Raw genomic sequence first — 12,152 nt, forward strand, 5'->3', positions numbered from 1 at the left:
CTGAGGGCCGCACGCTGAAAAAAAGACTGCATGCATGGGCCATTTTGACATTTCAAAACCAATACAATATATACATTGTTGTTTACCTTTTAGGGCTTTCTTCAAGTTTGGTCATAAAAATGTTCAAAATAAGTCACATGTAAAAAAAATTTTTTATTCAACGCTTAAATTCCTGGACCAACTTCAGGTCTATATGTCAATATAAAATACAAAACCCAAAACCAGTGAAGTTGGCACGTTGTGTAAATCGTAAATAAAAACAAAATACAATGATTTGCAAATCCTTTTCAACTTATATTCAATTGAATAGACTGCAAAGACAAGATATTTGTCACGCGGGGGGTCGCAGCTCACTGCGGGGTCGTTCTCCCAGGAATGCAGAACGGACAACTCCGGACGAACGCGTGAAGGTAGGAACATGATTTATTCTCAAAAATAACGCAGAGTACCAAAAAACAGAAAACAAGCAAAAGGAATAATGTGCTGATCGCACTCGAAACTAAGCTACCACTTAGCATGGACTAGAAGACAAGCAAACTTACGTGACGAGAGCATGAAGCAAACACTTAGCATAAACTATGGCATGGAACAGTCACGAAACTGTGGCATGAAACAAACAAGACTTACTAGTAGGTTGCGTGAAGCAAATAATGACGCCAGGCTGACTGACCGGCAAAGGCAGGCTTAAATAATGCCTCTGATTAGTGCTCGGGCAGCAGGTGAGCGGGTGAACACTAATCAGAGACAGGTGGAAATAATACATACCGTATTTCCTTGAATTGCCGCCGGGAATATAGTATGCGCATGCCTAGAATTACTGCTGGGTCAAACTTGTTTCGCAAAATAATTAGCGCATGCTTGGCATTACCGCCGGCTCAGGATCAACGCCGGGTCAAACTCGTTTCGCAAAATATTATTTTTTATTAGCGCATGTCTAGAATTGAATATGCTAAAAAGAACATTAAGCAGCTATGTTTTATTAATATACCGTAGCTGCGTCTGTCAAATATGAGTCATTAAATGACTCCCGCCTCCTGGTGGTAGAGGGCGCTAGTGATCCTTCTTGCGACTACCGGTACTCGGCTGCAGAAGAAGTGTCAACAAGCAGCAGCAAGGAAGCGATCGTTTATTTTTTCCTCTCGCTTGCACTTTTAACATGGAGGATTACATATCTAAAATAAAACAGTTTTCTAAACTGGACTTTCAATCGAAGCAGGAGGTAATAATTAAAGGAATATCTCCATCGAGACAGAGAGACTTTTAAAACTGAAGAAAGATAAGGAAGACTTCTATAAACAAGTTATCGATGCTTTTGATCAGAAGCAGCTGCGCATGGACTTCATTTATAAGTAAAGGTAAGACCATAATAACGTTTTTTTTTATTAAATGTGCTTTTCATGATGGTATCCTTACATCACACTCAAAGCGCAGGCCTAAATTTACCGGATGCCTTTGGTAAGTGCCGGAGTGAGAAGAGGTTTTAAAATAATTAGCGCATGCTTGCCTATCCCGCATGCCTTTGGTAAGCGCAGGAGTGAGAAAAGGTTTTAAATCAATTAGCGCCCCGGCGGCTATTCAAGGAAATACGGTAACCATGGTAACTAAAACAAACAAGGGTGCACACAAACAGGAACTATGGAGTCCAAAACTAACAGAACATAACAAAACATGATCCGGACCACAGATCGTGACAATATTTAATGTTCGAACTGAGAAACTTATTTTTATTTTGCAAATAATCATTAACTGAGAATTAATGGCAGCAACACCTTGTCTGTACCTGGATATTGTACTTAAAACTTCTAAAATGGCAAGAGTGCAGTGATGGACACCTACTGGACACTCAACAGTTAAAACAAAAATAGTAAGCAAAGATAGTGATAAAAAAAAGAGAGTGAAGAAGAAGAGTATTGTGATCATCAATTCTGGTTATCATTTTGGGACAGAACTACACTGTCAACACTCAGGAACTGAGTACCTGATGCACACAGTATACTTGTTAAAGTGTACTGAAGGAAGTACGCAGCAGGTGTTCCGGAACACACAAAGAAGGAAGTATGAATGCTTGGCTCATTTTCAGGCTGATGGAAGTGTAATCGCTGCGAAGGGAAAAGCTTCTAGAACCTTCTCCCATTTCTACACGAAAATCAACAACACCCCCCCATGTAATAGTGAGCCTGAGGAACGTCATCATCATTTTTTCTCCAGGCGAGACGCAGGTTTTGATGGGGCTCATTTACACACCCCGCGTTATCACGGCGGAGATGTTTAAGCGCGTCTAACTGGCGGCCCCGTGTCGGCCATCTTGGAAGGCGGAGTAGATTCCAATCAGCCGCACCTGTTGATCTCCTGCCGCTTGATGGAAGTCTTTCCATAAAACATCCGAGGAGCTTTGGCTTGTTTACGCTCCGACGGCGGCAGGCGGGGGGTCTCATAACGCCCACCGGCTATACGTGGCGAGGAGGGGGCACGCCAGGTCGGTCATTAGCGAGTGCGCTGCAGGTGATCACGAGGATAATAGTCAACTACACGCCAGCAATTAGACTAATGGAAACTGTCCCTATTTGGCCTGGTGGGCTGCACCCTCCCGTCCCGCCAGCCCCTCCAGGAGACGCGGAGTGGAGAGGAGCCATTGATCCTCGCTGCCACCTGCTCGATGGCCCCATGGAGGCCGGCGGATGAGGGAGCGATGACGGCGGCACGGCGCTCTCAGGCATATGGAGGCTCGCCTTACGCCGCACATTAGCAGCAATATGGCTGAACTGGGGGGAGCCAGGCACGCATACATGCAGCCTTTATGACAGCGGGGGCACATCCTGCACCGAGGGGGCGTCTGCTGCCTCTCACACACTCACAGTAAAAGACTGCAGCCAAACATGAACACACACACACACACACACACATAGACACACACACTCTGATACGTGCCTATTTACGTGATAGCGTAGCAATCATGCTAATAAACTTGTCAAGCAGACATAGCTCTCAGACTTGAGAAGAACCTGAAATGTGTCTAACGGCCAGCAGGTGGCAAATAAACTTAACGCTTGATTTACTGTTTAATATTCTCATGCTGTGTCTCAATTTCACACACTTGTGTACTCACACTGGGTCTTCAGGGGGCGTAAGTGCGTTAGCACTGAGAAGTAGCACGCAATGCGGTACACTGTCATGTTGCACACCAAACAGTAAGTGTGCGGTGATGCACACTTACCACACTCCGGAAGAAGAATCAGAAGATTTAGAAGTAGAAGAAGGGTCAAAAGAGTTAGAAAAGGAAAAGTCAGAAGAAGAAAAAGGGTCAGAAGAGAGAAAAATAAAAGTCATACGTCAGGAGAAAAGTTTGAAGAAGAGTCAGAAGAAAGAGAGGAATAAGAAGAGTCAGAAGAAGAAGAAGTCAGAAGAAGAAGAAGTAGAAAAAGGGTCAGAAGAGTTAGAAAAATAAATGGCAGAAGAGTCAGAACAAGAACTAGAAGTGTTTGAATATGAGTCAGAAGAGTCAGAATAAGAGTTAGAAGAGTTTGAAGAAGAGTCAAATGAGTCAGAAGAAGAAGAAGAATTGTCAGGAGAAGGAGAAGGAGGAGAAGAGTCAAAATAAAAGTTAGAATAATAAGAAGAGCCACTAAAAGGGTCGGAAGGAGAAAAAAAGTCTGAAAAACAGTCACAAGAACAACATTTAAAAGAGTCAGAAGAAGAAAAAAAGTTAGATGTAAGTAGAGTCAAAATAGTCTGAAGTGTCATGGGAAAAGTCAGAAGAAGAAGGAGGATGGAAAAAGTCAGAAGAAGCTTCAGAAGAAGAGTCACAAGAAGAAGAAGGGTGAGAAAAAGAAGATTTAGAGGAAGAAGAGGAAGAAAAAGAAGAAGAATCAGAACGAGTCAAAGGAGAAGAGTCAGAAGAAGAACAGCCAGAAGAAGAACAGTTAGAAGAAGAATCAGAAGAAAAGTCAGAAGAAGAAGAGTCAAAAGAACAGCCAGAAGAAGAAGAGTTAGAAGAAGAATCAGAAGAAAAGTCAGAAGAAGAGTCAAAAGAAGAAGAGTCAGAAGAAAAGTCAGAAAAATAAGAAGGGTCAGAAGAAGAATAAGTAGAAAAAGGGTCAGAAGAGTTAAAAAAATAAATGTCAGAAGAGTCAGAATAAGAATTAGAAGTGTTTGAAGAAGGGTCAAATGAGTCAGAAGAAGAAGAATAGTCAGGAAAAGGAGAAGGAGAAGGAGGAGAAGAGTCAATATAAAAGTTAGAGTAATAACAAAAGCCACAAAAAGGGTCGGAAGAAGAAGGAAAGTCAGAAAAAGAGTCACAAGAACAACATTTAAAAGAGTCAGAAGAAGAAAAAAAGTTAGATGTAAGAAGAGTCAAAATAGTTTGTAGTGTCATGGGAAAAGTCAGAAATAGGAGGAGGATGGAAAGAGTCAGAAGAAGCTTCAGAAGAAGAGTCACAAGAAGAAGAAGGGCGAGAAGAAGAAGATTTAGAGGAAGAAGAGTTAGAAGAAGAAGAGTAAGAAGAAGAATCAGAACGAGTCAAAGGAGAAGAGTCAGAAGAAGAACAGCCAGAAGAAGAATAGTTAGAAGAAGAATCAGAAGAAAAGTCAAAAGAACAGCCAGAAGAAGAATCAGAAGAAACGTCAGAAGAAGAAGAGTCAAAAGAAGAAGAGTCAGAAGAAAAATCTGAAAAATAAGAAGAGTCAGAAGAAGAAGAAGAATTGGAGAGGGGTCAGAAGGGTCAGAAAAAGAGTCAGAAGAAGAATAAGAAGATTCAGAAGAAGAACAGTCAGAAGAATAATCAGAAGAAAAGTCAGAAGAAGAGTGAAAAGAATAAGAGTCAACAGATGAAGAGTCAGATGAGTCAAAAAAAGAGTCAGAAGAAGAATAAGAATAGGATTCAGAAAAATAAGATAACGAGTCAGAAGAAATAGTCAGAAGAAGAATAAGAAGCAGAAGAAGAAGAGTCAGAAAAAGAAGAGCCATAGTCAGAAGAGTGAGATGTGTCAGAAGATTCAGGAGAGTCAGAAGAAGAAAACCAAGGATGATGAAAAGTCAGAAGAAGAAGAAGGTAAAAATAAAGACCTTCAATAATAACCAGGACTCCGTTTAAAACAGTACTACAACGACATTTGTATAGGCCGGTACTAAGTACACATTTACAAAGTATGCTCTTGACTAAGTACACATATACACATTATAGTCTAGACTAAGTACACATGCACACAGTATACTCTTGACTAAATGTACACAGTATACTCTCGAATAAGTACACATGTACACAGTACACTCTCGACTAAGTACTCATGTACACAGTACACTCTCGACTAAGTACACTTGTACACAGTACACTCTGGACTAACCACACATGTATACAGTATAGTCTTGACTAAGTACACATGTACACAGTATACTCTCGACTAAGTACACATGCACACAGTATAGTCTTGACTAAATACACATGTACACAGTATACTCTTGACTAAGTACACGTGCACACAGTATACTTTTGACTAAGTACACATGCACACAGTATAGTCTTGACTAAGTACTCATGTACACAGTATACTCTCGACTAAGTACACGTGCACACAGTATACTTTTGACTAAGTACACAAGCACACAGTATAGTCTTGACTAAGTACTCATGTACACAGTATACTCTCGACTAAGTACACATGCACACAGTATAGTCTTGACTAAGTACACATGTACACAGTATACTCTCGACTAAGTACACGTGCACACAGTATACTCTTGACTAAGTGCACATGTACACAGAATACTCTCGACTAAGTACACATGTACACAGTATACTCTTGACTAAGTACACATGTACACAGTATACTCTCGACTAAGTACACGTGCACACAGTATACTCTTGACTAAGTGCACATATACACAGAATACTCTCGACTAAGTACACATGTACACAGTATACTCTTGACTAAGTACACATGTACACAGTATACTCTGGATAAAAATGGGACCCATTACCTCCCTGCTTGGCACTCAGCATCAAGGGTTGGAATTGGGGGTTAAATCATCATAAATGATTCCCGGGCGCGGCCACCGCTGCTGCCCACTGCTCCCCTCACCTCCCAGGGGGTGATCAAGGGTGATGGGTCACCTAGTCAACCTAGTGTGTGTGTGACAATCATTGGTACTTTAACTTTAACTTTAACTAAGTACACATAGAGTGTCCGCCCTGAGATCGGTAGGTTGGAGTTCAAATCCCAGCCGAGTCATACCAAAGACTATAAAAATGGGACCCATAACCTCCCTGCTTGGCACTCAGCAACAAAGGGTTGGAGTTGGGGGTTAAATCACCAAAATGATTCCCGGGCGTGGCGCCGCTGCTGCCCACTGCTCCCCAAGGGGATGGGACAAATGCAGAGGACAAATTTCGCCACATCTAGTGTGTGTGTGACAATCATTGGTACTTTAATCTTTAATCTTTAATGTACACAGTATAGTCTGGACTAAGTACACATGTAAACAGTATACTCTGGACTAAGTACACATGTACACAGTATAGTCTGGACTAAGTACACATGTACACAGTATACTCTGGACTAAGTACACATGTACACAGTATAGTCTGGACTAAGTACACATGTACACGGTATACTCTGGACTAAGTACACATGTACACAGTATACTCTGGACTAAGTACACATGTACACAGTATAGTCTGGACTAAGTACACATGTACACGGTATACTCTGGACTAAGTACACATGTACACAGTATACTCTGGACTAAGTACACATGTACACAGTATAGTCTGGACTAAGTACACATGCGACACAGCATCAGTTAATAAGCTGACATGAGGATGAAGAGGAGCCTACCTGCCCAGCTGGGGGTCTCCATGTACAGAAAAGGCCGGTCTGGCAGAAGCTGGTTCTTGTGGACTCGATGGTGCTGCTTCTTCACGACGTGATCCAACCTGACAGCACAAAGAAAACCAGGTCTTGATTTTTCAAATGCAGTGTTTTGCCTGTTAGCGTGTTAGCTTAGCAGCACCATGCTAGCGCTTCTTTGAATGTTTGTTTGTTTGTTTGCGCACATCGAGCATGTTTGTTTGTGTGAGCGGCCGCTATCTTTTCTGCTGACTCGTGAACTTTGGCGGGCTGCAGGCTGGCTGCGGTCCAGGACTCCGGCCGTTGAACCGCGGCGAGAGCACATCGATTGCAATCCAGCAGAAGTCCCAGCGCTCCCGCCCGCCGCCTCCTGGAAGCAGCCCGCACCTGACTGAGACGTGTTTGCTGGGACTTGTGCCAAAGCAATTTGTCATTTATCACAAGTAATTAAAAGCAATTTCTCCTCTCTTGTTGATTGGGAATTGACTAATTGTTGAGCGCGTGCAGAAAGGAGGGATAAATAAAGGAGGGAGGAAGAGTTTGACATGGAGTGAGAGGAAAAGGAGGAGCCGACATCTGCTGCTGTGATTCTCTCCACACGATTATGAAACACTCCATCCCGTCATGGCTGAATAAAATATGAGCAGCATATTGACCGCTTTTAAAGGCCACGCCAACACAGGACTGGGTGGAAACTCGGAGCGCGAGACGCTAACTTGGAGCCCGTATATACCGACAACGACGAGATGAGAAGTCTGACTGTTGTCGCCGCTAACGACCTACGGAATGCTCCACTGGCTTCCGTAGGGCGAGAATGAAATGTCCGAATTGATTGTGGGGTGGGGGGATGGTTTTCTATTTATTTGGTGCCTTTGGGTTGTTAGTGCAGCAAGTGATTCAGAATGGGTCAGAAGAAGAAGAGAGTCAGAAGAAAAAGCGGCAGAATAATTAAAATCAGAACAGGAGTCAAAAGAAGAGAGTCAGAAGAAGGGTCATCGTAAGAAGAAGAGTCAAATGAAGAGTCAGAAGACAAATAGTCAAAAGAAAAAAAAGAAGAGTCAGAAGAAGAAGAAGTACAAGAAAAAGAAGACAAACTCAAAAGAAGAAGAGTCAAAAGAAAAATAGTGAAAAGAAAAAGAAGAAGAGTCAGAAGAAGAAGAAATACAAGAAAAAGAAGAAGACTCAGAAGAAGAGTCAGAAGAAGAAATACAATTAAATGAAAAGCCAGAAGAAGAGTGAGAGTCAGAAGAAGAGTAAGAAGAAGGGTCAGAGGAAGAGAAAAGAGTCAGACAAAAGAAGAAAAGTCAGAAAAACAAGAAAAATAATCAGACTCGGACAAAGACTCTGACAAAGAAAAAGAGTCAGATGAAGAGTCAGAAGAAACATGGTCGAAAGAAAAAGAAGAATAAGAGTCAGAAGAAGTATAAGAAAAAAAAAAGTCAGAAAAAGAGTCAAAGGAAGAAAAACAAAAATAATTAGAAGAAGAAGAAGAATCTGACCAACTCAGAATACGAAAAGTCAGAAAAAGAAGTGTAATCAAAAGAAAAGTCAGAAGAATAAGTAGAAGAGTAAGAAGAAGGGTCAGAAGAAGAAAAAAAAGTCACAAAAAAGAAGAAGAGTCAGAAAAAGAATCAGATGAAGAAAAAGAAGATGTGTCAAAAGAAGGGTCCGAAGAAGAAAAAAAAGAAAAAAGAAAACAAAGAAAAAGAAGAAGAAGAAAAGGAAGAGGAAGAAAAAGAAGAAGGAAAAGAAGAAGAAGAAGAAAAAGAAGGAGTAGAATCAAAAGACAAGTCAGAAGAAGAAAAACTAAAACAACAAAACAAGTCAAAAGGAGAAGAGTCAGAAAAAGAGTAAGAAGAAGAAGAGTCGGAAGAAAAAGAAGAGCCAGAAGAAAAGTCAGAAAAAGACTGAGAAGAAGAGTCAGAAGAAAAAGAAGAGTCAGAAAAATAGTCTGAAGAGTCAGAAAAATAGTCTGAAGAAGAGTCAGAAGAAGAAGTGCCAGAAGAAGAAGAGTCAAAAGAATACATTATAAGAAAAAGAAAGAGCCAGAATAAGAAAAGTCAGAAGAAGTAGAATCAAAAGACAAGTCAGAAGAAGAAAAACAATAAAGTAAGAGTCAGAAGAAGAAAAAGAAGTGTTAGAAAAAGAAAAAGAAGAGTCAGAAGAAGAAGAAGAAGAGTGAGAAGAAGAAAAAGAAGAGTCAGAAGAAGAAGACTCAAAAGAAGAAGAGTCAAAAGGAGAAAAAGAGTCAGAGTCAGAAGAAGCAGTAGATGTTGGTGGCAAAAGTGATGATTTAAATACGGTCAAAACGTAAGAGAAGTAAAACGAGAGCAGAGATGAGAAGTTGTGTGTCTAACTGACAAAGAATCGAGCGCAGACCTCCTCAATGTCGCCGCTAACGACCTCCACAATGCTCCACTGGCTTCCGTGAGGTGGGAATGAAATGTCAGAATTGATTTTGGGGGGGAAGGATGGGGCTGGGGGTTGGTTTCAATTTATTTGGTACCTTTGGATCGTTAGTGCAGGAGGCGACCACTGCCATGACGTAGGACCACCACTAGAGGGTGCACCTCTGAATTGGCACACTTAAGTACTTCCACTTACTGCAGTCTTTCAAGTGCATATGAAGTATGTTAAAGTGCAGTACACTGTCAGTACTCGGATCATGTACTCAAAACACTCTGAATGTTGACTCTGCAGTGCTGGATACATCCTCAGTAGTCACCATCTTGGGGACTACTGAGGGACTAACAGACAAAATATATATTCTCATTTGAAGCAGGGGTACACACAAGCCAGAAAAAAAATACATCATAATAAAAAAATGTTTTTCCAATGATCGTAAATAATATAATAGAGCGAAAAAAAGAAAAAAAAAAGCTCATGACTCAGGAAGGTGAATGATGCGGACACGTTTGTTACTGGATACTTTCTAATACGCTTCTGCCTTGGGGACTTTGTATAGTTAAGTAATATGTAACTATATTTGGTAATTGTTTATATTGACAAGTGTGCGGTTTTATTCTTCAGTGATTACTACCTGTGTCTAGCTGGTGTGCTTCGCTGTTGTGTAGCCGCTAGAGCTATAGCCTAGCATGTTTACCTTTTGTAAATGACTTGACTGAAATAAAAGACATTCCTATGTATATATATATATATATATATATATATATATATATATATATATATATATATATATATATATATATATATATATATATATATATATATATATATAGTCAAGGTTTCTGTGGTTTATCCTTTATACAGTGCTCAATACCGGGGTAGAGCGGAATATCATCCCTACAAGCCTGAAGAGCAGGGAAACCTGCAAAACAGGCTTGTAGGGATGAAATCACTTCTGTGTTTTTTTCCCTGACTTAACATATATATATATATATATATATATATATATATATATATATATATATATATATATATATATATATATATATATATATATATATATATATATATATGTATATACATATATATATATATATATACATATATATATATATATATTATATATATATATATATATATATATATATATATATATATATATATATATATATATATATATATATATATATATTATTTGTATATATATTTTTTTGATGATATTTTGATTGATTGATTGATTGAGAAGTTTATTGACATCTTAAAGCATTGAATCCATGTAATGCTTTAAAAAGGCAAATGGATGACACAAAAAGCCAAAAGGCTTTGTTTCCATTGTGGTCCATTAAATATTCATCACATATGATACATTCAATAATAAAATATATATATAACCTGTAACATGTATATAAAAAATTCCGTAAAAAAATGAACAAATTATGTACATATACACAGTATACATATCAGGTGATTTAAAAAAAAACCCAGTATATACACATTTTGGCGTTATCCTATATCAATAGAAGATCGGTACATCGCGAACATTGATACAAGATAGATTACCATTATTGTCAAAATTATTATTATTACATTGATTGGGATGATTAGACGACAGCCGTTTATAAGAACAAACACACTTTCAACAGGAGCACTTGCTCTCAGGCCTTTCACTTTCCCTTCATATATTCTGTTTACATGAGTTATTATGCATTCCCGTGGGACCAAGATGACGGCAGAGCAGGAAGTGCAGCGTCCTGCCAGGTGTGAAAGGTGTCAATGAGACCCGCATGGAGAGGTTCTTGTCCCTCTCCAAATATCCAACGATACCTCTCATAGCTTTTAATCTTTAATGTGAAAAATTAATCATCCCATTCATTATTTTAATAGCCGTCTTTTTTTACGCCCCCTCCCCCAAAGTGATGATTTATGGTCGGGGAGCGACAAGCGGGATTTATCGTAATGTTTGCTGCAGGTAGCCTGAAGGCATCTTTCACGACGGTGACACGCCATTAAAATGCACGTTGATTAAACGACGACGCACGGGTCAGCGTAGGCACTCAGCGACCACAAGTGTGTGTGCTTTAGTGCAGAGGTGTCTAAACTACGGCGTCCGGCCTCTTCAAATTGGCCCGGTGGGACGTCACAAGTTTAATTGGTTTAAGTGGTACCTCCGGCTTAATTTTGAATATCTGAACGTCCAATTGCCGCACATTTGCCACCATTCTGTGGACAATGAGAGTAGATGATATCAATCACCAGCATTCACTTATATGACCCAATCCAAACAACTTGTCCAACTCGTGGCAAAATTAAAGTGCAAGACAAAAAAAAGGTCAACAACACACATGGTCGGTCGGTCACACATAACCCACCCTGCTCACTGAACTTGTTGGAGATTAGAAGAAAAAAAAATGTTCAACAACATTCATAATTTCAAAATCCACTACAATGCATTATGGTAAAAAAAGCAAAACACACTTCCGACCTTTATCCATGTCTTATCCATTTCAGCCGCTTGATATTTCTGACTGATTACAAAACTTTAAGGAGGTTGTTACGTGAGTAAACAAGGTAGGAGTCGAACTTTCACCTACTCTTAATATCCAGTTATACTAATTATTAATACAAATACAGTATATATGTTATATTAAAATCATATGTACACATATAAATATGTACAAATATACCTACATATATGCATACACATATCTATATCTATATATCTATATATATATATATATATATATATATATATATATATATATATATATATATATATATATATATATATATGTGTATATATATTTACATATATATGCACATATCTACACATATATATATGCATACACATATCTATATATATATATATATATATATATATATATATATATATATATATATATGTA

The 12,152-nt window shown here is 39.1% G+C and overlaps 1 protein-coding gene across 1 annotated transcript in view; it reads right to left on the minus strand.

The window, feature by feature from the left end:
* LOC133652011 (RNA binding protein fox-1 homolog 3-like) overlaps window positions 1-12,152 on the minus strand; it is a 1,102,970-nt gene that overhangs the window by 481,921 nt on the left and 608,897 nt on the right. Inside the window, 1 exon segment of the mRNA XM_062050317.1 lies at window positions 6,832-6,929. Within this exon segment, the coding sequence (XP_061906301.1) occupies window positions 6,832-6,853 (22 nt within the window). The 5' untranslated portion in view covers window positions 6,854-6,929.

Source organism: Entelurus aequoreus, linkage group LG06 (assembly GCF_033978785.1).
Source record: "Entelurus aequoreus isolate RoL-2023_Sb linkage group LG06, RoL_Eaeq_v1.1, whole genome shotgun sequence".
Classification (NCBI taxonomy): Eukaryota; Metazoa; Chordata; class Actinopteri; order Syngnathiformes; family Syngnathidae; genus Entelurus; species Entelurus aequoreus.